Source organism: Mustela lutreola, chromosome 9 (genome assembly GCF_030435805.1).
Source record: "Mustela lutreola isolate mMusLut2 chromosome 9, mMusLut2.pri, whole genome shotgun sequence".
Classification (NCBI taxonomy): Eukaryota; Metazoa; Chordata; class Mammalia; order Carnivora; family Mustelidae; genus Mustela; species Mustela lutreola.
Window position 1 is genome coordinate 138,767,486 of NC_081298.1, and position 27,859 is coordinate 138,795,344.

A 27,859-nucleotide genomic window follows, 5' to 3' on the forward strand; every position below is an offset into this window, starting at 1 on the left:
AGCAGGGGGAGCAGGCAGACAGAGGCTGAGCAGAGAGCCCGGCGTGAGACTGGATCCCAGGACCCACTGAGCCACCCAGGCATCCTGGCTGCTAGAAATGTTTAAATTTCGTATATGGTCGTGGCTGGCATTGTATTTCCGTTGGTGTCAGTTCCCCCTGCTGGGCCTTCTTCACTCCCTTAGCTTCTTATGCCTGGATGACTTTCTCTTCGCCTGGGAAATCTTTCAGACTCAGCTGTAGTTCCACTTCCTCCAGGAAGCCCTACAGGCCCTCACCACTCCTGGACTCCACTTAATGCTAAATGCTTTGGCCAGAATCGGAGCTACCTTAGGCACTCAGCACTACAGAGAAACAAACCATTACTAATACAAAACCAAAACGCTCAAGTCCACTCCAAACACAGGACGAGAAATCAGAGGGGAAAGATACAGCATCTTAGTCTGCTACGCCTAAAATACTTAACTTTTGCAAATTTTGCAACTGATGGCATTGCCTAGGCCCCTCACAGGGCAAGGAAGGAAGCCCCCCGTACTGCGGAGCTCTGAGCCTGAAGGCCCACGGGCTTCCACAGAGAACCTGATCTATCAGCGACATGGTTTTGTACTCAGGTGTCCCCGAGATGGGAACTTCTAAAGTAATTCCACAAAATAAGTATATGTTCACTTATAGTGTATACAGTACGTGCTTAGCAAGCGTTTGACTGAATACTCGTCCGGTAGACGAGAAAGATTAGAAAAATATAATTAATATATTACTTAATTAGCTCCCAGATGTACTGAGGGCTAAAAAAGGTTACCCCCCACCCCCAAAGAGAAAAAGGGGTGGGGAGTGGAGGGGCAAGGGTTGAGTGACGGGTGGGAAAGGGGGTCGCTAGAGGCCAGGGAGGGAAAGAGAGAATAAAGACCCTTAAGATAACAAGGACCAAACCCCAGACTCCACAGGAGGGACAGGAAGTCCTCAAAACCCAGTTCGGAGTTCGCGCAGGACCAGGGGGCACCGAGAAAAGAGAGGTTGATCCGCCCCGCCCCCAGCAAGTCCCTCCTTCCGCCGCTCGCTCCGCCCCCAATAAAAAAATCAAACCGGGAACCTCTACCCGGCCGCCTCCCATTGGCTATGCGAATGAGCGAAGCCCGCGAGGACCAATGAGCCGTGGCCACGGCTTGGCGAACGCCTTCCGGCCCGTCCCCTCCGCGCCGCCCGGCGCCTGCCTCACAGGCCGAGGGCGGGACGTGGGGCGGCGGGGGCGCGGCGCGCGGAGCTCAGGCGACGGCGGGACTACACGACGGCCGGGGCGCTCGGCATGGCTCGCCTGGTGCTGGGTAGGCGCCGGCTTCCTGGTGTCGGGAGGCCGCCTGGGAGGTCCCGGCGGGGCGGGCGTGCGGCCTCAGCCGGAGCAGGGGTGGGGGATGGCGGGCCCGGCCGGCGCGAGGGTGCGGGGCCCTGCCGGACTCGGGGCGCGTCGGCGGGGGCTCCCGCAGCCCACCCAGGGGAGCGTGGCGCGGCGGGGACGCGGAGCCCCGGGGCTGGGCGCGAACCCGGGGCCGAGGGGCGGCGGCCGAGGCCGGGAGCTGCGTGGGAGCCGCGCGGAGCACCTTGATCCCAGGCGGAGGTTCCGGCCGGGGGCGGCCTGAGAGGGTCAGGGTCAGGGCTCCCTTGATCCGGGCCCGCTGTCCTCACGCCGGCCTGCGTGCGGCTCGGCCGCGGGGTCACCACCTGTTCTGTGGACTTGCCACTGACGAGGACCGAAATCCCAAAACCCAGCCCTGGGATCAGACCGAAGAGTTGCCTGCGAAAGGGGACGCGGCCTTCCAGAAGCCCTTTAAGCGTGGTGGAACTTTCAGAAAGTCGGTGGAACGCGGACTCCCACGAATTATGTAAATGCCCGTTTTAGAAACGACGGCGACGGAGGTTGAGGATGATCCCGACCCTTTTCTGGCGCCCCTTGGTCCCAGCCCAGCCCAGCCCAGGCGCTCTCACCGGCGTTCCCGGGACGCCCTGGGCGCAGACCAGACCCCCCGCCCGCCCAGGCTTGTGCTGGCTGTGTGACCTGGAGCGGGCCGCTTGGCCACTCTGGGCCGTTGTCAGGATGAATGAGTTCACTCAGGTCTCAGGAGGGTAAGCGAGATACGAATACTTGCCGTGGGGCTGCGGAGAGGAGGCGGGAGGACCCCAGTCTCTGTTTAGTTGCTCCCGGGTGAGTTCAGAGTCCGCTCCCGAAGAGTCCGGGATTCTCTCAGTTACCTCGTGATTCGGATAATTGTAGTCAACCCTTTGGGGAGCCCTGCTGGTTTCTAGATGACCGCGTTGGGATCGGGTACTCTTGCTGGCAGGTGTAGGACAGAGATGTTGCTGATGTGGGTTTGTAACGTCCTGAACTACTGTGGAGGAATAATGGGGAGCCCCAGATGGCAGAACCATCTGCTCACATAGATTCTAGACACTCGGATATGCCAGTTTCCCACTGGTGCTCATTATCGGTGAGTGGAAATGCGATGCGAATTTCAGAAACAGAACGTTCATTAGTGGAGGTTGACCTACTTTATCATCTTAAGTGGTCTGGGGTTTTTTGTTGGTTTTCTTGAGGGTTTTCATAGGGGATAGTGACTCCCTTCTTTCTGCTGTTGGAATTTATGCATCTTTTGAACTGTTTTTTTTTTTTTTTTCTCCGAGTATTTCATTTCATTCTAACCCTACTAGGTTATACTGCCTTTTAAGGAATTTGGGTTTCAAATCTCTGTTATCCAGATATTTCCCCTGGAGAGCCAGTTAAAAGAAAGGGGAGTCCCTTGTGAGAGTCAGGCAAAATTTAAAGAAAATAAAAACTCCAGCAACATGGTTAGAAGAAAAAAAAAAAAAAGCCCGAGTCCGTTTTACACTGATGTCATGACCATTTTTGTATGGAAAGGAAGCACATTCCCGAGGTAAAAATCATGGCCCATCCCTGAGGTGACTCCAGCCTGCTGTCCCTGATTGATGGAGAAGGGAAAGAAACCAATTCTCCTACCACAATCTACCTAATGACCCTCCCTGGGATTATACGAATGCAGTCTCCAGTCCTTTGGTTAAAAATCTGGATTGCGTAACCATCTTTCTAATGAGGTGGCCTTAGGCAGGTTACCCTTTCTGTGGCTCCGTTTTCTGGTCTAAAAATGGGCATGATGATACATACCACATAGATTTCTCAAAATGAGTTCATATATCCTAGACAGTTCTGGTGTGTAATGTCCTTTAAGCATTATTCATAGTTAACATGTCAGTGTCTGGAGAGTAGTTGGACAGATATATACATCAAAATATTAGCTATTCCCCATCCCTCCTGTAAGATTATCTCTTAAGGAAATATTTATATTTATTTGGGGGAGAAGGCAAGTATAAGAATTTTCAGCATTAGTCTGTTAATTGTGACAAGTTGGAAATAAATTCTGTGGGGGTAGACTGGCAGCGTGATAGAGCCATTAAGAATGGCTATGTAGGGGGTGAAGGTGATCCGTAACTACATAGGAAATGTCTTTAACTTATTTTGAGTGAAAAAAAATTATGGAAAAGAATGTGTAGTAAGATCACATGCATATAAATAAAAGTTTTAGACCTCTAGATTACATGGAGGTGTCGGTAAGAATAGTCACCAAAATATCGCTCATCCTAGTGGAACTGTTGATGGGTTTCTTTTGCATTTTTGAAAATTCCACAGTGAGCTCAATGTAATGAACAAGTGTCAGTTCGTGTTGATTTTACAAAAAATGATAAACTTTAGAAAGTAGAACTCCATGGAGGATTTTCCAGGACCAGTCTTAAATTCTAAGCTTGTTCAGAATTAAGATTCTCTCTGCTTAGGTTCTTAATTTACTTGCTTTGTTAAATACGTCAAACTCCTCTTAACCTTTCCTGCAGCAACAGAAAGATTAGTGAGCAATGCAGTCCAGTAGAGATAATAATGCAAACTTTATATCTGATTTTAACTACTCTAACAGCCTCGTTTAAAAAGGTAAAAGGAAACAGGTGAAATTAATTTTAATATATATTTCCCCAGTGTGTATAAAATATCATTTTAGTATGTTATATCAAAAATACTAAGAAGATGCTTTTTTCCCCCTACCCAGTCTTCAAAATTTAGTGGGTTTTTTAATACCATCAGTGCCTGTTGGGGCAGCCACATGTGGCGGGTGGCTGCTGTATTGGACAGCAGCAGTTACCAAGAGAACCCCACTTTGGATGGCCTGATCTCCATCCACATGCACCGTTTCCCATCTTGGGAAGTGGGAAAGGAGGTCATCCTGTCCCAGGCTGCTCCCATCACTGGCTCTGGTTCCCTCCCTTCCTGATTCCAGGCATTTTGTTTCATGATTCCTCCACTTTTTCTTAGTCTCTCTCACTCCCCTTTGAAGAGAAACCTTCCTTCCACCCCACATTTGCTTGCCTTCTTGTGCTCTTCATAATAAGTCTTGTTTTAAAGACTTACCTGTTGTTTCCATCAACTTGTTCCCTCCTACACTCCAGCCTTCTGCAGATTGGCTGCTGCGTATTTTCACTACTCCGCCACAGCTGTCCTGCGGCGGAGGACAAGTCCTGCAGTTAGTTTTCAGTCTCCTACTTGACCTCCCAGTAGCGTGTCTTACTGTTGCGCATTTCAACTTTCCCTGGGTTTGGGTGATCCCACTCTCCCACATTGCAGCCAGAAAACTCTCTAGAAAACAAATCTGGTCATACCCCTCTGCATGATAGCCTTTTATGTCACATAGTAAAGTACACAGTTGCAATATTCTTTTTTTTTTTTTTTTTTTTTTTTTTTTTTTTTTTAAGTAGTCTCCAGGGGCACCTGGGTGGCTCAGTTAAGGGTCTGCCTTTGGCTCAGGTCATGATCCCAGAGCCCTGGGATCGAGTCCCACATCAGGCTCCTTGCTGAGCAGGAAGCCTGCTTCTCGCCCACTTGCCACTCCTCCCTGCTTGTGTACGCATTTGCTTGCGCTCTCTCTCTCTCTCTGTGTCAAATAAATAAATAAAATCTTAATAAATAAATAACTAAAGTAGTCTCCATGCCATGTGGGGCTTGAACTCCCATCCCTGGCATTGAGAACGGCATGCTTTGCTCTGCTGACTGAGGCAGCCAGGCACCCCTGGGACGCAGTCTTCTTGAACAGTATGATTACATTGTTCCTTCATGCCCACGACCTAGTGAACCATTTTCACCTGAGCAGTAAAAAGACAACAGTGGTTTAATGGGAAGAACTTGGAAAAAGAAGTCAGAGGCCACAGATGGGCCACTGGATGTGCCTTTGTTTCCGTATTTATTAAAGAGGGATTATCCCTGCTCTTTAGTTAGTGTTGCTGTGAAAAACCCAGTGACCTACTGTGTTTGAGAGTGATTTGAAGATTCAAAGTGCTGTGTAAGTAGAAGATGGAAGATTTAGCAGTGGAGCAGTTAGCACTGGTGTACACACCTTCCTGGAGAAACTCTCCATTGGGTTATTCAGCAAAGCTCGGTTCAGAGTCTTCCAAATTCTGTCCACAAGGCTTAGGAAAATGTGACTAAGATGGTGCGCGCCCATGCTGCCTCAGAGGACAGGTCGGTTTCACAGTTTGGTACATCAGTAGATTAAAAGAAAGAAATTATATGATCATCTTCATAGATCCTAAGAAAAGGTAACAGGAATTTCTCTAATATCATCAAGTTTATTTTTCAACCCAAAGCCAGCAAATGAGAAAATATTAAAGTCAAGAATAGTTCATTATTAAGCATTATTAAGCATATTGTATTAGATGCAATGCAGTTGGAAAACAAGGAAGTCCTATATATATTTAAAAGGAGGAGGTGGAGGGCGCCTGGGTGGCTCAGTGGTTAAGCCACTGCCTTCGGCTCAGGTCATGATCTCAGGGTCCTGGGATCGAGTCCCGCATCGGGCTCTCTGCTTAGCAGGGAGCCTGCTTCCTCCTCTCTCTCTCTGCCTGCCTCTCTGCCTACTTGTGTTCTCTCTGTGTCAAATAAATAAATAAAATCTTAAAAAAAAAAAAAAAAGAGGAGGTGGAGCTGGATAGTACTACCAATTCAGAACTTTTGAGTTCTTAAGATATTCGTAAGTCAGTTCAGAACTTGTTTTCCTATATAATTGTTAAAAATTACGTTTCAAGTCCTAGAGTAGCTTGCAAAATGCACAAGGTCCACAATGTGGCTAAACTGTGCTGTTAATAACGCAGGACTCCATGCTCGCTTTATAACCTGGATGAGAAAATTCTTTGTAAGCGCATCCAACAACGTTTTAAGTGCCTGCAGATTGCCATGAATAGTGTTAGCAGAAGTAAAACTGTTTATAAAAGCGGTTATTGCCCTTGATGTCCCAGTTTAGTGGAGGAAGCAAGTGATTTTTCCTCCAAAAGTAGTAAAGGTAGCGTGCTAATATCACAACTGTGTGTCACAAGAAATAAATGCTGTGTGCACTGTCCAGGCTCACAGGGTGGCCTCCCAACTTCTCAGTGTCCTCGCCCATGAAATGGCCGTAGTAGTAGTACCTCCCAGGGTGATTGTGAAGAGTGAAGATGTTCGTGTATAATCACGAAGTAAGAAATGTTTTGTCAGTTGCAGCTCGAGAGGTGAAAGTGTGGCCTCTGTGTCCTTGTGTCCTGCGCCAGGGAGAGCGAGATCCCAGGGGCTGCAAGGGCGGCAAGCTGGGGGCGGGGCTGGGGGTCAGAAGGGCCCTGCCCCGGGAGCACCTTGGGCTATTGACTCCCGTTACTGAGTTTGCTGCCAGAGCCTGAACCCTTTCACTCATGTTTGCTTTGTGTCGCCGCAGGTCTGATTAGCTGCACCTTCTTCCTGGCAGCGAATGGTCTCTATTCCTCCAGCGACGATGTGATCGAGCTGACTCCATCAAATTTCAACCGAGAAGTTATTCAGAGTGATAGCTTGTGGCTTGTAGAATTCTATGCTCCCTGGTAAGTAGAAAGCCGTTGTGGGTTATATATGGTACTCCATAAAGTTAGAGAAAATACTATTTGAAAGTGTGGTTTTATTCAGTCATCTAGTTTATCTAGCTTACTGCTTTTTTAAAAGAAGTAGGGAAGTGGGAGACTCCCTAGAGTGGTGTGAGTTAAAGGCCGTGGAGATTGAGTCCACTGAAAAAATACGGTTGAAGCAGCTAACTGTTGCAAAAAAGAAGAAATAAAATCCTTCTGATTTTAAGAAGGTATATTTCAATGATGAGGCAAGTGGGATCTTGATGGGAGGGAAACACGTTTATGCTGAAAAGTACTGGGCACAGGAAAGGGAAGATAGATTCCATTCTGTTTCTTGAAGAGTGTTGCTTCCAGAAATAGGTCATTAAAAACTGGTTTAATTTAAAAATTCTTCTCTTTCCTTACATGCATTGCTGGCGATGGGGACCCTTATGGAGTAAAGATGCAGTTATTGTTGAAATTAATGGTGCATGATTATACGTAGTCAAAATACAGTATTGCACTAATTATTTATGTAGTTCAGTCTGTAATGCAAACAAAACAGAAACCCAACAAATAGGCAAGTGTAGAGACAAATGAATGGAAACTGCAAAATGTGCTCAAGGCTGTTACTTCTGTAATCTAGCAGACCGTGAGTACCGTTAGGAGACCTGGGTCCCAGCCAGCTGTGTCCCGCAGATGATCTCAGGAAGTCCTTTTAGATGTGAGCTGCGCCCCCTATGCTCACATAGATGTAGTCAGTGAAATTCTTACAGATTCTTACTGGGCTTGAGAAGGGTACATTTGAGGATATACCTGATGGAAGGTTTTCCTTTATTGCTGTAATTTTTTCCTTTGCAAGACCATGAAACTGACTTTTGGAAACTCATTACCAGTCCTCATGGACTATTTCAGTTAATGTCCAGTGTAGCAAATTAAGGTAAAAACCCTCTACTTTTATGTTGCCACATTGTGAATACTACTTATCTGAGTGCCTTTATTATTTTTTTTAAAGCCTCTCTTTTTTTGTTAAATCCAAATGAGCATTCTGTATGGGTTAATTCATTTGTATTAGTAAATGTACAGATTGTAATTGTACAAACTGTTCTGTTGTTGAATGCTTTTGTATGCAGTTTTTATGTTAGATTTCTTTTCTTTTTTTTTTTTTTTTAAAGATTTTATTTATTTATTTGACAGAGAGAGATTACAAGTAGGCAGAGAGGCAAGCAGAGAGAGAGAGGAGGAAGCAGGCTCCCCACTGAGCAGAGAGCCCGATGCAGGACTCGATCCCTGGACCCTAAGATCATGACCTGAGCCGAAGGCAGCGGCTTAACCCACTGAGCCACCCAGGCGCCCCAGATTTTTTTTTTCTTTTATCATTTATGGCATGAGTAACTGACATTGTTTTGGGGAGCTACTATATAAAGATAATATACCTCATTCCAAAACTAAACCAAAGAGCATCATTGAGAAAGCCGGATCTGGACCCTGTAGTTAATGGTTAACTGTTAGTGGCAGTTTTGCTTCCTAATGTTCTGGGGAACAGGAGGTCTCATTAGAGCAGGTATTTTTTCCCCTCTTCTTGTATTGGAACTTGGCAGCTTGGTGAAGGCTTTGAATTCCTTCCAGAATAAAGATTTTCCTCTTTTGCGTGTAAAATAAAGCATATAGGACTGTGTAGAGAACCTAAAATATCTAAATAACATCAAAATATTAAAATAAATCTTGATGTGGTTATGTGGTACTCGTTCACTGGGACAGTAAATACCAAGATCTGGCAGCAGCTCTAACGCCTAGACACCATCGTCCCGAAGTAGTGATGAGCATAGGCAAGGCTAGAAGAGAAGTGTAGCACTGGGGCAGGGATCTAAGAGTAGGCGTGTGTAATGTCCATCGTTGAAGGAAAGCCTTCATTTCCATTACAAGCTAGCAAAATAGAGGTGTCTCCCCCCCCCCCCATCAGAAGTTCTTGAAGCCCCTGCATTTTTGTCTACCAACACCTTCAGGGTCTGTGGACCACAAGTGAGGAACCCTTGGGTTAGAGATATGCATATCAAAACTGAAGGTAACATACGCTCTTGACAATCTCTGATTTGAGTCCTTTCATAGTATAAGCTGAAATTAAAGAGGCGCAAAGTCCTATAAAACTTTGGCTCTTGGACTTCTAAGCAGGAGCACGTGGACAGCAGGATATTAGATAGAAGTATGTAGAAGCAGCATTCCAGGACATTTCCCAGAAGATCCTGACGTTCATTCATTCATTCATTCATTCATTTAAAGATTTTATTTATTTATTTGACAGAGAGACAGTGAGAGAGGGAACACAAGCCAGGGAAGCAGGGGAGGGAGAAGCAGGCTTCCTGCCGAGCAGGAGGCCTGACGTGGGGCTGGATCCCAGGACCCCTGGATCATGACCTGAGGCCAAAGGCAGATGCTTAATGACCAAGCCATGCAGGTGCCCCAAGGTCCTAACTTCTAAAATATTGGATTAAGCTTAGGCCCCTGTGGAAGGTGATAGTACATAGTGATTAAGAACGTGGGACCTGGAGTCAGAGACCTATCCAGCAGATCTGTCACCGGTCCGCTGTGTGATAGTGGACAGGTTTGTTAATTTCTCCACCTCTGTCTCCTCATCTGGAAGATGAAGATAACAAGGCCTGTCTTCACTATCATGCCAATGAAATGAAGTTCTGTGTGAAGGGCTCCTCATGGTGCTGGCACATGCACATTGTGTTTGCTCATTTGGTGTTTAGAAACCTAGATAGGAGACTTGACTTTGTTTTGTCAAAAAAAAAACCAAAAAAACAAAAAATAATCACCTATGCGTAAACTGGTTATGGTATCTTCATACAATGAATGTTACTCAGCCATAAAAACAATTTAATGTCTGCAGGTTCGATAAAGGGTGTAAACATAACAGGTTTGTGTATGTATAACTTTTTAAAAGCACTCATCTGTATGTGTTATGTTTTACAATATTTCAGATATTGTTCCCTACAAGATTAAAGTTGTTTTTTTTTGTGTTCTCGTCTGCCTCTCTCTTGCCCTTTTAACTCCCCACCTTGTGGTATCGAGGACTTTTCAGCTTGCGAGGCTTATAAATTTGGGATTACATGTACATTTTTAGCTCCACATGCTGCTGTGGGAGCCAAAGAACATTGAGATTTAGGCTCTAATATTGATGGCCTCATCTATAAAATGAAGAGGTTGGATTAGATCAGGGAATATCAAACCCAATGGGCTTAAGGATCACTAGCTTATCTTACTAAAATGTGGGTTCCTGAACCCCTTCTGTAGGCATTCTAATTTTATGGCGCCCAAGAATCTGCATTTCGCCTGGCCTTATAGAACTCAGACCAAACACTGAGGTATACTTGACCAGAAAAATGCTAAAGTTCCTACCCAGGGATAGAGTTACAGGGAACAGTTTAAACTCTTCAAATATAATTTGATTAAACAGTAATTTGAAAACTTTTTAAGTTAATATATAAAAAAGGATTATTGTAAAGTCACTTAAAATGGCTAGTTCCTTCTCGCCACCGATCAGGTTTTATAAGTACATGTATTCCCGGCAAGCACCCGCCCCGTGCAAGCCACTCCGTAGACTGCTGGTGGAGTGTTTTTTTTTTTAAAGATTTTATTTATTTATTTGACAGCAAGCACAAGCAGGGGGAATGGCTGGCAGAGGGAGAGAGAGAAGCAGGCCCCCACTGAGGAGGGGGCCTGATGTAGCACTTGATCCCAGGACACCGAGATCACGACCTGAGCCGAAGGCAGATAGACACTCAATGGACTGAGCCACCCAGATGCCCTGGTGGAGTATTTTTGAATTGGGGATTAAAGACATTAATTGTTGCCATGTGTTTTCATCTCCTAAAAGGTGTGGCCACTGTCAGAGGTTGACACCGGAATGGAAGAAAGCAGCAACTGCATTAAAAGTAAGTTTCTGAGACATCCACGTTCCCCTGTGAATGTGTAAATCAGTATGCAGCTGGGCTTGATGTAGGATTGGAAGGTCATTTGCATATTGAAGCTCAGAGCCTTTGTTCTGGTGCCAGAACCATGTAGGGAGCAAAGGGATAGCATACATTTAATTTTTATGTTGTCTATTTTTGTTAACTCGGTCTTCCAGATGAGTGACATGATGATTCTTCATCATGTTGATTCTGGAAGCTGCCGAGTTCCCTCCAGGGCTGGCTTCTGTCTCACCCATCATTCCACATTACATTAATTCTGTTTGTCAGCCTAACCCTGCCCTTTACCATCTTGTCCCTGAGTCTACAAGAATCAAATGGTGGGTTTTGTGGAATCTGCTCCAGCTGAAAGCAAAGTAGCTAACGCTTTTCTGTTTTCACAGGATGTTGTAAAAGTTGGCGCAGTTGATGCAGATAAGCATCAGTCTCTCGGAGGCCAGTACGGCGTTCAGGGCTTTCCTACCATTAAGATTTTTGGCTCCAACAAAAACAGACCAGAAGATTATCAGGGTAAGGACTTTTCCTAACGACTCCATTCCTCTGGTTGGAATTCTGATTTGAACAGGTAGGTCAAAATTAGGAGCAAGGGCATGTCTGTTTCTGTAAATAAAGTATTTCAAAACACAGTCACACCTGTTAACGTATTGTCTGTAGTTGTTTCACGCTCAGATGGCGGCATCCAGTAGCTGCTGCTGACAGGGAGGCCTGCCCAGCTGAAAATAACTTCTTGTTTGGCCCTTCACAAAGAGTTCGCCAGCTCTTGGTCTAGAGTGAGAAAACCCTCTCTTTCTTGGTAGTACCTTTCTTAATTTGGTATATTCCCAGGTAGATTGGAGGAAGGGGTGCTGGTTCAGAGGGTGGAGGCCTCTGGAGATAGAGAAGGAACAGAAGGCTGTGGTCTGTTCACAGCTTGCCCTTCGGTGTGAGGACCTGTCAGCCAGGGCCATGGAAGGACACACTTGGAACGTGTTCTAAGTGGTGTTATACTGTATTTGTTTTCTGATGTCAGGTCTGAAAGTATTGTCAGATGTTTTTCTCTCTTCCTTGGCAGTTTGATAAGAAACTATTTTTTTAAAAAAATGAAATTTTCCAGAGATTTTGTTAGAGTATTGCCTTTAAACTGTGAAGATAACCTCACGGCCTATATCAACCGCGCACTTCTGAGTCCATTACGAGCCCCCTGACTTTTTCTTGAGTACTGTAGTTTCTTGTTTGTTAGTTTTTTGTTATCTTTTTAAAGATTTTATTTATTTATTTGATAGAGATCACAAGTAGGCAGAAAGAGGAAGGGAAGCAGGCTCCCCAATAAGCAGAGACCCCAATGCCGGGCTCTATCCCAGGACTCTGGGATCATGACCTGAGCTGAAGGCAGAGGCTTAACCCACTGAGCCACCCAGGCGCCCAGAGTAATATAGTTTTTGATGAAATTTCTAAGGGCTGTTGTCATTATTGAGTTTCAGTTACAGGGTTTAATATTTCTTAGATTAGGAGTAAATTCAGCTAGAGAACCTAAAAAGAAGCCCAAGATAACTGTGTCATACGCAGGGTAGAACAAAGAGGCCTGGACTGCTTTCTAGTTTCTTGGCTTCACATATTTCATATCCTTTGTCCACATTTTTTTTTCTCTCTGTTATCATAGAACTAGTTTCTTCTATTTTTCTCAGTTGGTAATTTGCTCTCTGCTGTGGCAACTAGATAATAAGTTTCTTATGCATCTGTGTCCATGTTGCACATTATGTAAACATTTGTGAGTTACTTTCCTTTGTAGATGATATTGATAGGTCAACAGGAAGGTGTTCTTATTCACACTAGTAATCTAAAACTGAAGAAGGGGATTAGGTTTTCCCAGTGAAAAGTCTAGTGCAAAAGGCATTAGAGGGAGAACTTGGCCCTTTGTTAAATACACGTTCGTACTGTTGGGTGTGTTCAAACATCCGATAAAGCTGACAGATTGAGGTAGTGTCCTCCAGGCACACAGCTCACCGCCACCTGTCCGTCTGATTGTGCTATGTCTTCCTGTAGGTGGCAGAACTGGTGAAGCCATCGTAGATGCTGCTCTGGGTGCTCTCCGCCAGCTCGTCAAGGATCGCCTTGGGGGAAGGGGCGGCGGATACAGTTCTGGAAAGCAAGTAAGGCTGTATAGTGTTAGTTTTTGATGTGTGTAATGATTCTGATGCCAGAGTATGGATTCCTTGTAGAGGATAGGTTTTTTTGTTGTTGTTGTTCTACTTTTTTTAAAGTCACTACTACTATTGTAGGTAGTAGAACTTTCGGTTAAAAACAGGTTAGATCAGCTAATGCCAGAGGGAGGCAACCAACCATCCTGTTCATTTGACCTCCTCAGAGGCAGTCCCAGGGTGGCTTGCCACAACTGTAGGCCAAGAACCAGGCCACAGATGGGCGTCTCTGTCCCCATGCTAAAATGGAAGAGTTTGAGCTGTAGACCGAGAAAGAGCTCCAGGCCGGGGGAGCCAGGCTCTGGGGTCCTATGGCCGCTGTAGTTCTAAAGCGAAAGAGAAGAGACCAGGTGGACTTTGGGCAAAGAGGGGGGAAATTTGAATGATCTCTTGGCCTGTATCTGGCAATCAGCCTGAAATCCTGGAAAACGCGTATGAATGGACAGGAAGAAGACAAAGACGTTCTTGTTCCATGGATTGGTATTTTAGATGTCCGTGTAGGAGATGGGATGTTTAACCATGATGTACTTATATTCTCGTGAAGAGGCCTTAAATTCTTACAAATAGAGATAAAATGGCCCTTGACTCTTAAAGAGACCAGTACAACTAGCTCCTTACACAGATGAAGAAGTTACCCAGAGACTCCAAGCTCTTATCCTTTATTTCAAACTCCCAGCATTTAATGGGCATAGTTGTCTCCCTGCTTCCATGGCTTTTGGCCCAAGCGCCAGTAAGCAGTAAACAGAACTGACTGCTTCTGAGCCTTGGTACTCAAGAAAGTTCTTTGGAGGCACCTGGCTGGTTCAGTTGGAGGAGCGGGTAACTCTTGATCTTGGGGTTGTGAGTTTGAGCCCCACATTGGGTGTAGAGAGGACTTAAATAAATAAAACTTTAAAAAAAGAAAATTCCTTGAAAAAAGGGATTAAATGTTATATTTAGCTTTCTTGAGTGATAGGGATTCTATCTATGGAAAGGTAGCAACTGTGGTGCATTTAACATCCTGGGATAAAGGAGCAGCTGTGCCCGGTCTGAATTAGAGTAGTGTTACTGGGCGGTTCTGTGAGCAGTGTGGGGTTTCCCTTAACAAAACAGCAAGGACAGAACTCAGGTGCGTGCGATAGCTTATACTGTAGGAGCTGGTAATTGACAGTAAACACCTCTTAACACGCGAAAATACTGTTAAGGAATGCCCCCAAACTGAGTAAGTTTTCACTTGAAAGAAAAGCTCCAAACCTCATTAAGATGTGGGTGAGACCGTTAAATCTGTTTGGAACAGGAATAATGTGCTTTCTGGCCACGCCTAGTTTAATGTTCAGTGTCACCTGTGACAGGGTAGGAGTGAAAGTTCAAGCAAGAAGGATGTGATTGAGCTGACGGACGACAGCTTCGATAAGAATGTCCTTGATAGTGATGATGTTTGGATGGTTGAATTCTATGCTCCTTGGTGTGGACACTGCAAAAAGTAAGCGCTTTGTACCGAGTTCTGTGCGTCACGGTGCTTTCAGTACAGTCACCTCGATTGCTTCGAGGAAGCGGGCCCAGACCTAGGTAATCCCCAGGATCTCTAGAAAAACTCTGGACTCGAAGTGATGGTTACACGTTGGCATTAGAATCTTCTGTTGAGGGACGCCTGGGTGGCTCAGTTGGTTAAGCAGCTGCCTTCGGCTCAGGTCATGATCCCAGCGTCCTGGGATCGAGTCCCACATCGGGCTCCTTGCTCAGCAGGGAGCCTGCTTCTCCCTCTACCTCTGCCTGCCTCTCTGTCTGCCTGTGCTAGCTTTCTCCCTCTCTCTCTGATAAATAAGTAAAATCTTTGAAAAAAAAAAAAAAAAAGAATCTTCTGTTGTGTTTTCAGAGATGAACAGGGAGCCAGCGTCCCGATTTGGGGAGGGCAGTGACAGAAGGCCCGGGAGGGAAACGTGGAAGGGTGGTGGTGCTTCAGGCCGCACGTGCGCACAGCGTGTGTCCAGGTGTGCTTTCACAGGCCTGGCCAGACGTGCGCACCTCAGCTAACGTATCTGTGCCAAGAGTTAAAACGCTTTAAGGTGCAAATATTTTTCTGTAGCCTTGAGCCAGAGTGGGCTGCTGCCGCTACGGAGGTCAAAGAGCAAACACAGGGAAAAGTGAAGCTCGCCGCTGTGGATGCCACCGCGAACCAGTTCCTCGCCAGCCGATACGGGGTGAGTGTGTTTGTAAGGCTCGTTTCTCTCAGAAATACACCGTGTTTTCAACTCTTCAGCCAGCGTTCCAAACCTCCCTGTGTGGTAGGAGGGCATTTGTAATGAAACTAAATGACTTGATTGTTAAAACTATTAAATCTTCAACTCAAGACTATCAATTTTTTTTAATTAATTTATTTATTTTCAGCATAACTGTATTCATTAGTTTTTCACCACACCCAGTGCTCCATGCAGTCCGTGCCCTCTATAATACCCACCCCCTGGTACCCCAACCTCCCACCCCCTGCCCCTTGAAACCCCTCAGATTGTTTTTCAGAGTCCAAAGACTATCATTTTTTTTTTTAATCCAGTATCTCACTATTTCTGCTGTGTGCTTTGTGCAAATATTCAGCTTGCCCAGGCTTTTAAAGTCGCTAACATTGCTTTCAAAGTCGGTCCATTTGTTCTGGAACAGATGTGTTGTATGAAGTATATAGGTGAGTTTTGAATGAGCCTTGGCTAAGCCTGGTGGGCAGACTGTTAAAACCACCTGGTTAACAGACCTTTGTCTCATCCCCGATCACTGATGTAGGCTGGGACATTGTTTTGTTAAATGACCTAGAAGGTAGTTTTAGAATCCATAGAGATTATTTTATTTCTTACTAAATGTTAATTTGATTGTCTTTTTTTTTCATAGATTAGGGGATTTCCTACAATCAAGATATTTCAGAAGGGAGAGTCTCCTGTGGATTATGATGGAGGGCGAACACGATCCGACATCGTCTCCCGGGCTCTGGATTTGTTTTCTGAGAATGCGCCACCTCCTGAGCTGCTTGAGGTAAACCACTTCCTTCACTCGAGATAGGAAACACTTGTCCAGGCTGATGGTGGGGGCTCTGCCTCAGTGATGACTCTCATTTTGTCTTTTCAGATGAGCGCTTTCCCTTCTCTTCTAAAGCGTTCTCTTGGAAGTGATACTGTACTTCCAAGTGGGGAAGATCTGTCTGATAAATTGTTGCGTCTTCATGACTTTTAGCACTAAAATAGTTACACTGCAGGGATAGATGTACCAGGCTGCTTATCAACAGAACGCCTCCAGTCACGCTGTCCTTATTCTTCAAGTAATAGCTGTTCTGTGCAGCTAAGCACGTAGCGGGCATCGTGTGGGTACGTTTACGTCTGTTCCTCTCAGTTCCCACACGAATGCTTAGAGGTAAATATGCTTTTACCTCCGTTTTACATTTTTAAACAGAGGCACAGAGAGCCTCAAGGGCTTGTGCATATATAACACACGTATCTATCTGTCTAGCTAATGGTTGTCGGAGCCAGGCCGCACCCAGGCTTTGTCACTCTAGAGACTGTGTGTGCGTGATGTCCGCTGGCACCCCAGAGGGAGGGCTAAGGGACAGATCACAGGAGCCCGTCACAGAGCAGAACTGTCGCTGGTGCCACAGTACTTAACGAGGCTGTCATATTCAGAAGGAGCCGCTCGGTCCCGTGAACTGCTTTGCTCTTTAGTGAATGTGACAGGGCCAAGTCTTTGTTGTCACACTGACCTCTGGGTTTCGTGTCAGCGGCCTTCCAACCAGCTCTTGTCTTCTGGGCCCACAGATCATCAGTGAGGACATCGCCAAGAAGACGTGTGAGGAACATCAGCTCTGTGTCGTGGCCGTGCTGCCCCACATTCTGGATACCGGTACGATGAGCAGAGGTTCCCTCGCCGTCTCCGCTCCGCGCTCCCGGCTCTGAGAACGTGTGCTCGGTTGATGAATGTGACGGACTCCTTTCCCTTTCCCCTGAAAAAATTCTGTCTGTTTCAATCAGGAGCAGCTGGAAGAAACTCGTACTTAGAAGTTCTTCTAAAGTTGGCAGACAAATACAAAAAGAAAATGTGGGGGTAAGTTGTCATTATCTCAGTAGGATTTGGCTGGAAGAGCTTCATTGCTCCTGAATTTTGGGTTTCCACTGTGTTCTCTGTCAGATGTGCCCTGTTTCTCTCTGGCTTTTTTTTTTTTTTTTTTTTTTTTTAAATAGGTAAATAACAATTATCCTCTAGAAGGAAAAGCAATCAGGATTCTTCTTTATATAAAAGACACTCATCTATGCCACGGTGTACTCTTGCTCAGAGCAGTCATTTTATTTTATTTTATTTATTTATTTTTTTTTTAAAGATTTTATTTATTTATTTGACAGTCAGGGATCACAAGTAGGCAGAGAAGCAGGCAGAGAGAGAGAGAGGAAGGGAAGCAGGCTCCCTGCTGAGCAGAGAGCCCGATGTGGGGCTCGATCCCAGGACCCCGGGATTATGACCTGGGCTGAAGGCAGAGGCTTTAACCCACTGAGCCACCCAGATGCCCCCAGAGCAGTCATTTAAATGGTGGTTGGGGTCCCAGCTTGCAAGCAAAAACCGAGTCCCCTAACGGCACTCTGGTACAGCTTTGAGGGCTAGATGAGGCAGAAGTAGAAGGTTGTTTTCTTACCCTTTTCCAAGTGAGGGGGTAGATACAGGCAGATTTCAAGGCACAGTGTGTCTGCCTCCTGTTGGATATTTTTGCTTCTCGTCCTCAATACCTCTTGCCGTCCCCCCACCTCCTGCCCCTGCTGCCCCGCTCAGGTGCCAAGTTCCCAGGATTGTGGCCTACAGAAAAGCACTTTCCGGTGCCCCTTAGTCTTCACCGCTGTAGCAGTTGAGTAAAGAAACGCAGTCGAGCATGTTCGTAGGTCTGGAATAACGACATGTCAGTAAATATTACAAAGAAGTCACACTCCTAGAGAGCATGTGTAACCCTCCCAGTGATCAGTAGGAGTTCAGGTAACACAGACAGAAAACTTACCAGATTTAGTGGATATTTCAGAGGCCAAGAGGAAAATTTTGTAGATTTGAGGGACTTCGGGAGGTACAGGGTAGGGCTTCTAAGAGGGGCCTGGAGTTAAGAGCGTGTCTAGAATACATTATTTTGGTAAACTTTTTTATTTCTATATCCCTTTCATTCCATGAAATAGTTGGAGTGTAATCATTTTTTCAATACCTGCTAATTATATTTCAACTAATTTGAAAGGGATCTTTACCCTGAAACCCGCCTGTCTTTCTAGGTGGCTGTGGACTGAAGCTGGAGCCCAGTCGGAACTTGAAAATGCATTGGGGATCGGAGGGTTTGGGTACCCTGCCATGGCAGCCATCAATGCACGCAAGATGAAATTTGCTCTTCTAAAAGGGTCTTTCAGCGAGCAAGGCATTAATGAGTTTCTCAGGTAATTTCTTGCTCTCTCGAGTTGTTTTTATTTCGTGGCTTCATTCTGTGGTGGTGTGGGTTCACAACTGGGTTTGCACAGACCAGCCAGTAGCTAGAATTGTTTGGCATCTGGCATTCTATCGAATTACATGTTTGCGTGCTAAGTCATCTTCCTGTAAGAGCTGTGTTCTCTTTCCTGTCGAAGGATTCTACAGAGCGTTGGCCACCTTGCCGTTTTGTGCCGCTAGCATTGAACTCTTCCTGATCCTCATAAAAGTCTCACATGGGCTGGAAGGAGCCCTTTCTCACCCATTCCCACCCTAGCATGCTCTGTGCCCCTGACCTCGGGTAGGATGGCTTCCATTTCTGGCCATTAGCTCTAGAAGGTCATTCTGTGGAAACGAGCTTACTTCCGCAGTGACTTCAGACAGTTCGGAGCTGTCTGTCGGCCCTGCTCCTCAGCTCATCCCAAAGACTTCATCGCCTTCCAGCAAATAGAAGGCAGCAGCGCTGCACTGTTTCGGTGAATGCGTCTCCTTATAACTGTGCCTTTCACAACGGTGAACCTTGTCAGCCCAGACCTTGTCTCTCTCCACTCGTGTAGAGCTGGTACTAAGCTCCGGGTAAAGAGCTGATGAACACGTATCTTGTAGGCTTTATGTATTGTGTACCGGATTCTTACACTGAAGTAAACCCCAGAAGAAGACGCAATTAAGAAAATCAGAGAAAATAGTTTGTTACTGTAGTGTGAGAAATCTGTGTAAATGGACTCGCATAGTTTAGCCCATGTTGTTCCGGGATCATCTACTTAGAAAAATGTCAACCTTTTTCAGCAGCGGATCCCAGTGTCAAGAACCTTAGGAAATGCATGAGAGCGATAAGTAACAAGATTGAGCCCTTGGACTCACTGACTGGCAATGACCCGTTCTAACCCCAGCTTTGAGTTTATTCGTACTTCTTTTCAACTAGTTTTTCTTTTCTGGTTTGTTGTTGTTTGTTGAGTACAGAGGAGTTAACTAGTCTGGAACTATCAGGGTTGTACCCGCGTTCTATACCACCTGGGATAGCTTTTGTGTACTTAATTTGTATTTAAGCAAAATAAGTTTTTCTTAATTACTGGTGATAACTGGTTTTACCTGATGCCAATACCTGAGCAATTTCACGCCTGGTCGCTTTGCTGTCCTTGCTTGCAAAGATAACACCATGCCGGAGCGAGAGGTGAGAAATGCCTCCGCAGGCACCTAGTAGGCAAGTAGCCGTTTTAAAAGCATTGACGTGCTTGCTGCGGCAGCACAGATACTGAAAGCGTTGTTCATGCACGCGCACTCGTTCATGCACACGCACTCGCTTTGGTCCTTCCCCCGCAGGGAGCTCTCCTTCGGGCGGGGCTCGACCGCACCTGTCGGAGGCGGGGCCTTCCCCCCCATCAGCGCCAGAGAGCCTTGGGACGGCAAGGATGGCGAGGTGAGTCCCCCGCCACGGGGCCACGTGCCCGCGGGACTTGTCGTTGGGCTGCTTGTCCAGCCGCTTCTAGCTCTCCCTGTCCGTGTGCCTCTCTGCTGTTTGTCAGCCGAGTCCTTTCCACCGCGAGGAAGCCTTGGCATGGGGTCACAGACGTCCTGCCCTCCGCAGCCTTTCAGGGCCGCATGGCACTGGATATTCTTGACGAGACTGAGGTTTCCTTCCTGCGTATCACTCCAAAACTGAGCATTTAGCCTGGAATTCATTTACTCTGTGTCTGAGAAACAGTTACAGCTTTGGGATGAGTGTTTATTCTAGTACACTTCTGCCCCTTCCTCCTCCGAAGGACCAGCTAAGTGGCCGTCGGTGTTAAGGAGGTGGGAATTTGTTAAATTCATGCTCCACCCAAGTTCTCAGATTTTCCAGCTGACATACTAGGCAGTGTTCATGCAGGAGCTGGGTGAGGGAGGAACGGGCTCTCCGATCTGGGGCATCCCTAGAAATGGCTCCATGGTGAGCCCAGGCGCTCGGAGCCCCTCCCCCCGAGTCCCAGCAGGGCCTCACGTTGTCTTTGTTTTCCAGCTTCCCGTGGAAGATGACATTGACCTCAGTGACGTGGAGCTGGACGATTTGGAAAGAGATGAGCTGTGAGAGGCTTGGCACAGACTTCAGTTCGCTTTCCTTGGGAGAGTTCCCCAGCAGTGAAGGAACGTTCTTCACAATCAGATGAGTCTACCAGTGGCCTTTTTAACCAAGAAGTAGCACTTGATTGGTCATGTGAAAACACTGCACCAGTGAACTTTGCATCTCAAGAGAACAGTGAAAAATTCTATGAATTGTTGTAGCCAGTGAATTGGGTTGTATTCTGTCAAGTAATATTTTGAGGAAAACTGATGGGCTGTTGACATATTTTTCCCTCCCTCTGACTGCTGCTGAAATGTTCTTGGAGGCTGTTTCTTACATATTAAGTTTTTTTAATGTGATTCTTTCGTTTGAATATTAATGGCTTTTTTCCATTAAAAAATAAAATAATATTTTGGACAATGCCAATAAATGTATGAAATTAGTGTCCAGATCATAAAATCAGAGTCCGATGTTTAGCCAGTAAATTAATATAATGAAGGAAAGACCCTGATGTCTTACCTCCCTATAAACCTGTGACCCAAAGGACACCATCTGGAGGCCGGCCGCAACACAGATTTCTTATGTGCCCTGCGAGGCCAAGTTCCAGCTGTGAGATGTGACCTGTACAGCGAGTTTGTAGAAAGAAGGGTGAAAAGCAGTGGGCGGTCAGTTGAGAACTGCCCTTCGTGCCCAGGATTTTGTCTTCGGCCCGTCCCCAGTGACCATTAGGAAATACGGCCGAGTACACAGCTCGGGATCGGACATGCTTCCTTCCTCTGGCCGCACGAGGTGGCCGTGAAGGCCCAACACGGCAGCCGCTGACCGACCGAGGTGGAACCCGTTCCTGTAAAGTGCAGTTCCAGTAATGTTAGAAGATAAGAGACCATTCAAAGGACTGAGCATTTCTTTATTGTAACTTAAAAAAAAATAAATACAACTGTAACTAACTTTTGTGAGCAATTTCTCTAAAAGGTGAATTCCGTAGGGTCCTCCGGCGAAGGGAAAGGTGTCTGTAGGAGTCTGGAGACAGGAAAGCATGCTGGGGCCGCGCAGCTCTAGTCGAGGAGACTGAGGTCGATGTGGAAATAGACGTAGGGAAAGTAGTCCTGGGTGCTGAGCTGCAGCCCTGGGATCTCCACGGACGCCTGCAAAAGACGGCACGTTGGCGCTCTATCTAGATGCAGACAGCACTCCGCTGTCCCGCCTCGTCTGCCCGTTTCAAGGTGGCTCTCTAGCTCTGACACACACACACACACACACACACACACACACACACACGGCCTCCTCCCTGTTAGCCTTGCACACTTGTGAAACGTAGGTCTTAGCAAAAGGGTAATGTCCATCTTTGCAAAGTGCCTCCCATGTGGAGAGATGGACGTCTGTGCGGAAAGCTGGCGCTTTCTGGATTCTCTACCTACATCCAGTATGCTTGCGGCTGCTACTTGATCCAGATGTCTGAAGACGGAGTTCAGCACCTCCCGTAAACGTTTGGTGGAGGACTTCTTGTGAGGCTGGAGGAGCACCGCCTGGAAATTCACCGGAAGTCCGTACCTTCCCAGACAGACAAGACATGCGTTAAGTTACCTCAGAAGCAAGTGTGGGTCTAATACTCCCGACAAGAAACAGGAAGTTCTAGTAAGAAAAAGGCCTCAGTCAACATAGCTTAAGAAAATAAAACTCAGCTGAATGAAATATCTAGGGTCAGAGGTGAGACTACCTGGATTCTTCTGGATAGGAACATCGCTAGTAGAACACGCTCCCCAGCCATTTCTGGCCATTCATGGCGTGGTGTCTGCTGACAGCGAGGTCGCCTGGACCCGCAGGAGGACACATGAAGGAGGCTGCTTGTAACCACGCGTGCGCTGCTTTCACTGGAAATCGAGCCTACGACCTACTTAGTCCTGTGCCTTCGATGGACTCTGGGCGCGCTGAACCCCGGTTTCAGAGGCCCGCCGAGGTCTTCCCAGGAGGCAAGTGCCGGAGAAGCTGGCTGGCCCAGCCGATGGCCTTGTCCCTCCTCTGCTCCCTCTTCCCTCCAAAGCTCTGGCATTCGGGGAAAACGAGCCGAGGGGCCGCCGCCGCTGCACACCCGAACGAGCAGTTTCCCTTCACACGCCCTACCCCAGCGGCCCGCGCGCTTCGGAAACCCGCTCCAGGCCCGGACTTCACCGAGACCATCCTCTCCCCGCGCCGGCCGTCACTGCCGCCCCCGTCGGACTACACAGTCGCCGTCCCGCTGCTCTGGGAGATGGTTCATCCTCCCTCACGAGGACGGCGGTGCTGAGAGCTCTCCTGCCTTTCCCAGCCTGGGAGCTGCTGCAGGGCAGAGGCACGGGTCCGTGGAGAGCAACAGGCCCTCCACTGCTTCGTGGATGCCGGCGGAATGCAGCCTCTGAGCCCGTGGCCCCTTTCACAGCCCACTCTTGACTTCAGGGCTTTTCACATTCTTGCCAGACCCTTCCAGTCCTTTCCCTGCGAACCCCGTGGCAGATCAGTTTAAAAGAACACCTTCTGTTCTGCTCGGAATGTGCCTTCCAGGAACAGCTGGGTCTGCTCTGCTGCTCAGGGCCGCCCCCGCTGCTCCCTCCTGGATCACTCAGGAGACAACCCTCCTCCCTGATCACTGAGGCCACTTAGTGGGGAGCCCTCACCGGTACCCTCCATACCGAGACCACTGTAGCCACCCCACACCCCCACCCGGCTGTGAGGGGCGTCAGCCTTTCTCACCTGCTGCCCCCTTCCCCCGTCACCACTTTGCCCTGCTTAAAATAAACTTCCTCGGCTCCCTACGGCTCTCATTCCAAACCAGAGTATCCAGTGTCCTGTGTCACCCAATCATCCTTCGGCCACCACTCTAGCTGGTCCCACCAATGGCCTCACATAGCCTTTGCAGGGACACGTAGATCCTTCTGCTTCCTCTCCCTCCTCCTGCCTCTGACTTCCTCATGGGCTTTTCTGCATCCACCCCTTAAATGGTGGGGTTCCCCCAACGTGCCCTTTCATGTTGCCTCTATACGACTCTCCCTAAATGAATGCACACGCACAGCCACCATTAGGGTTCCCTAACATTCCCCACCGGCACCCCTCCCAGGAGCCAGACCGACCAGCGAGCTCCCTGGCCGGCTCCTCCTGCCCGCTGGCCCATCTCATCCCGGATGACTGCGGGCCCCGGTCCCCTCCACCCTGAGGGGGAGCTAGGTGAGGGCTGGGTCCACTTCACTTTGGTTTTACTGAGCCCACCAACAGTCAGCATCTGGTCCTTGTCCAGCTCTGGGCTGAGTGACAGAGGTGGAGAGCGAGGAGGAAGACCGCACCACGTGCCAAGTGGGGAGTCGAAGGAACGGGCCAGCAGGTGAGCCCCGCCGTCTTTGCTCTAACAAACTTGCTTCCAACATCTGTTTTCTTGGACTATGATCTCTCCACAGACTAGAATATGGAAAAGCTGTTTAAAAGGATCAGGTAGCGCCACACACACGGGTAAGAACTGGAAGCAGGTGAAAGAAGCTGTAGCACAGTGAGGGCGAATGATCCCACCCGGGGGCTGAGAAAAGTCTTGAAACCACAAACCGTGATTATCTCTGGGCCGGGGGACTGTGAGGAACTTTCTCCACAGTATAGATTTCTAAACTTGAATTTTTTTTTTTAACAGTGTTCATGTATTACGACTGTATTCAGGAAAAATACAGATACAGTAAGAAAAAGTTCTACGCTGATAGTCTCATAAAGAATCATTCCTACAGCTAAGTGTGAAGTGTTAAGTGTCTGCCTTTGATTCAGGTCGTGATCTCCAGACACAGGGACTGAGCCCCGTGTTGGGCTCCCTGCTCAGTAAGAAGCCTGCTTCTCCCTCGGCCTCTGACTGCCACTCCCCACTCCTTGTGCTGTCTGCCAAATAAATAAAATTTTTAAAAGAAGAATTATTTCTACATATACTTTTAGGGGAAACCGTTTGATCCAGCTTAAGATACTGAAGACCTCTACCTCGGCTTCTCGAGCAAACAGGCATCCGCACTATGGGGCCTGAGAACCACTGACTTTGGAAGCAGGTAGGTCAGTGTGGGGCCCCAGATGGCTGGAACACTGCGGGTTAGCCTGCGTACACCCTGCGACCCAGCACCACAATCCAGGCCATTCCAGGCCTCGGAGACGGGCGGGCGAGGAGCTATCGTGTTTGGACAAAACCACACCTGGCAGCCACCCTATTGTGTTTGGGCAAACCCGTGCCTGGCAGCCACCAGTTTGTTTGAACGAAACCACACTGGCAGCCGTGTGGAGCATGAACCAGAGGCAGAGAACCAAGTGCGAGCCCGTGGCAACAGCTGGGCCGGGGAGGCCAGAGGCAGAGGGAAGAGAGAAAGCAGAGGCAGGAGGATGAACTGTTAAGGGCGCTGGGGGGCCCTGGGAGTGGGGAAGGGAGCGAGGATGCAGGAGCAGAGGGAGCTGAGCCCTCAGGTTTGGGGCCCGGGGACAGGGAGGATGTGAGGCCAGTGGCATTGATGGGGCAGCCAGAGGGAAGAGGAGCCAGATGTGCAGAGAAGCGGGTTTCCGTTGAGCGGCAGAACCAGGAGATGCAAGAAAGCACAGGCAGGGAAAGGGGCCTCCGGGTGGGCGGTCGCCGGGCCGGCGGGTGAAGGGGCTGGGGACAGCACTCCAGAGGCTCGGAAGGCCGGGGGGGGCCAAGCAGCAGGGGTGGGAGCTTCTGGAAAAAGAGTGTCCAGCCAGCCGTGTGCGGTGCTACCAAGATCTGCCCCCTGAGCTGATGACATGGGGCATCTTCAAAACACAGGAGAAAAGCAGGCTTCGGACATTTCCTGGATGTGAGGGCAATCCGGCCGCGACATCTGTCACCCCACGGATCACCAGGGTTGATTTGGCTGATGCGGCTGGCTAGGCCGGTGTCCCCGTCCCCCCTCACGGCTCCACGTGTGTCCCTCCCAAAGCCGCACCCTCCGTCCAAGGGGACGGCCGTCTCGGTAGGGGAGGACTGCTCTTCAGTCAAGGGTATATGAGCAGCTGTGCTCCCCTTCTAGAACCTCCAAACCAGCTCTCAAAAAATATTTCCTATATAATTCCATTTTTGTAAAAATTAAGTAAAAAATGGATCTATCTATAAACTAGGGGAAAAAAGAGCGAAACAAGGACAAAAACTCCTAAAGCGGTTCACGCCCGCACCTGAGCCAGCAGCGCACGCTCTCGGTGTCAGAGGTAGAGGTCACTGTCGCTCACTGCGCTTCTCTGTGGTTGCCTCATTCTCCACAGCGAACCCACTTCGCTTTTGTTAAAAACAAGACAAAATTTTTGTCGTCGTTAATTCGCTCTGCTTTAGGTTTTAGTTTTTGGGTTGCCTTGGGCCTCAGAGTCAAGGACGGACGCGGTGTGGCGTCTCTTCCAGGAGTGGCCAGGCCCCGGTAGGTGCGCAGACCAGCACAGAACCTGCTGGAGAGGGGGCACGACCCCCACCCCGGGGCCGGCAGGAAACGGACACGGAGCACAGGACCGCAGGGACTTGGGAAATCCTAAGCATGTTGCCAAGAGCCAGGAGCAGCACAGGGAGAGGGCAGGGGGAGGTGTGGGTGCTGGATGGGAGAGGCGGCAGCCCCAGAGGCCCCCCGAGCTGGCTGCTCCCCCCGCCCCCCGCAGGACAGCCCGGGCTGGGCGCCCCCTCCACGCACCTGAGCACGGACTCCACAAACACCCTCAGCGCCTTGATGTGGATCCAGGCAATGAAGGCTTCGCTGAAGTTCACTTTGAGCCAGCGCAGCAGTGGGCCCTGCGAAGACAGGACAGCCTGTGATGCCCGCGGGCAGCGGCACCAGACGCCAGGCCAAGGGCGACACGGGTCCCGGCAGAGCGAAGCCTCGCGTGGAGAGACGCCTGGCGACCAGCAGAAGCAGCGAGTCAGCCGGCCCCGGCCCACGTTCCCGGGGCACTGGGTGCCCGGCAAGCTCAGCGGGCCGCCACCTGGCACATGCGTGGGGCCACCAGAGACCGGGCTGCAGAGGGCCGGGCAGCAGCGGACGGGCTTCCCTGGACACCAGGCCACCAGGGAGCCCACCTCTGAGGAACGCATCGCATCCCCCCACCCCCAGCCCCGTCCTGGCATCAGCCACCAGCTGCCGCTTCCGGGGGCTCCGCAGAGCCCACCTCCGAGGCCACAACCCCAGTCACCGAGGCTGGAGTGGCCGGTCCTCCAGGGGAGCCCGAGCACCCGGAGCCAAGGCTCCGAGCCCCCACTGATGCCTCCACTGCCCACAAAGGTCAAGGGTGGGTCCAGCCAGCGCAGCCAGGGGAGGAGAGCTGAGGGGCCTGACCCCCACCAGCCAGCAGGGCCTGCCCCCATCACCAGCGGCCGCCACCTCCAGGCAGGGCAGAGGACCCCTGGCCACCAAGCCGGGGGGCGGGGGGCAGCTCCGAAGACGCCTTCCACACGAGGAGGCAGGCAGCGTTCTGGGCTCCTTGATGGAAGCCCTCCCAAGCCACACTGGGGAGCAGAAAACGCAAGGCGCCGTTTCCTCCGAAGATGCCTGCACCGGCGGGGACATGCGAGCGGGGGAGCCCCGGGGCTGCAGGGGTGCTGCTTACCTCGCCCTCGCCCTCACTCTCTCTCTCTCTGTCCGTCTGCCCCGCCGCGGGCCTATCGGGGTTACCTAGCGGGGTTACCTTAACCTTGTGGTCCGGGAAGGTGGAAGATCCCTTTTTAAGAGCAACACAGGAAGTTTGCTAAAGGCACAGAAATCATTTATTAATCTTTCAGCAAACACGCATCACAACAAACACACAAAATCCGCATCTCCGGGAAAGCGCATGGGAACGCCGGACCGCCCTCCGGACTTGCAGGCCCGATGGACAGGAGATGGGGCGGGGCGGCGGGGGGGGCCCCTACCGCAGGGACACGGCCATAATGCCAGCAGCGGGGCAAGCTCCCGCATCCTCGCCCTGCCTGGCCTTGGTCGGGAGCACCCCTCCACGGGCAGCCAGGACATGGGACCACGGAGCGCCCCTCTGCCCTGTCCAGCCACGGCGGCTCCATGGCACTCATGGAGGCTCCATGCAGAAAATGAGCCAGGCACGCTGTTGGGACCTACCATGCTTTATCCTCTTTTCTCTGCAGACAAGGAGAAAGCCCTGGAAAATCCCACCGTGTGCTCTCCAAGGGAGCCGGAACCCCAGGACCTAGCCTGTCCCCTCTGGCTGACAAGTACCAAAGACGGTGCGGGATGCTGGTGAGACCCACCTCCCGACAAGCTAAAGGGGAAAGAGGTGCCTCAGAAGCCAGGGCAGGGCTGCCCCCCGGCTGCCCCCT

The 27,859-nt window shown here is 49.1% G+C and overlaps 2 protein-coding genes across 6 annotated transcripts in view; one reads left to right on the plus strand and one right to left on the minus strand.

The window, feature by feature from the left end:
- Nucleotides 1-1,193: 1,193 nt before the first annotated feature.
- On the plus strand, nucleotides 1,194-21,503 carry PDIA6 (protein disulfide isomerase family A member 6). Its single transcript, XM_059132635.1, has 13 exons — nucleotides 1,194-1,320; nucleotides 6,787-6,928; nucleotides 10,809-10,866; nucleotides 11,286-11,412; nucleotides 12,925-13,031; nucleotides 14,411-14,541; nucleotides 15,145-15,259; nucleotides 15,936-16,076; nucleotides 16,850-16,934; nucleotides 17,063-17,135; nucleotides 18,332-18,490; nucleotides 19,839-19,935; nucleotides 20,515-21,503. The coding sequence occupies exons 1-13, from the start codon at nucleotides 1,302-1,304 to the stop codon at nucleotides 20,581-20,583; spliced, it is 1,323 nt and encodes a 440-aa protein (XP_058988618.1). The 5' UTR covers nucleotides 1,194-1,301; the 3' UTR covers nucleotides 20,584-21,503.
- Nucleotides 21,443-27,859, minus strand: part of ATP6V1C2 (ATPase H+ transporting V1 subunit C2) — a 53,377-nt gene continuing 46,960 nt past the window's right edge. For 2 of the 5 annotated variants that reach the window (XM_059132638.1, XM_059132637.1), the window contains 4 exons: nucleotides 27,139-27,276; nucleotides 26,229-26,326; nucleotides 21,975-22,107; nucleotides 21,443-21,701 (listed from right to left, as the gene is read on the minus strand). In XM_059132638.1, coding sequence (XP_058988621.1) covers nucleotides 21,612-21,701; nucleotides 21,975-22,107; nucleotides 26,229-26,326; nucleotides 27,139-27,276 — 459 coding nt within the window. In that variant the 3' untranslated portion in view covers nucleotides 21,443-21,611. Of the gene's footprint in view, nucleotides 21,702-21,974; nucleotides 22,108-25,728; nucleotides 25,829-26,228; nucleotides 26,327-27,138; nucleotides 27,277-27,859 lie in introns of those variants that run through there. The other 3 variants (XM_059132641.1, XM_059132639.1, XM_059132640.1) reach the window with 2 other exon arrangements.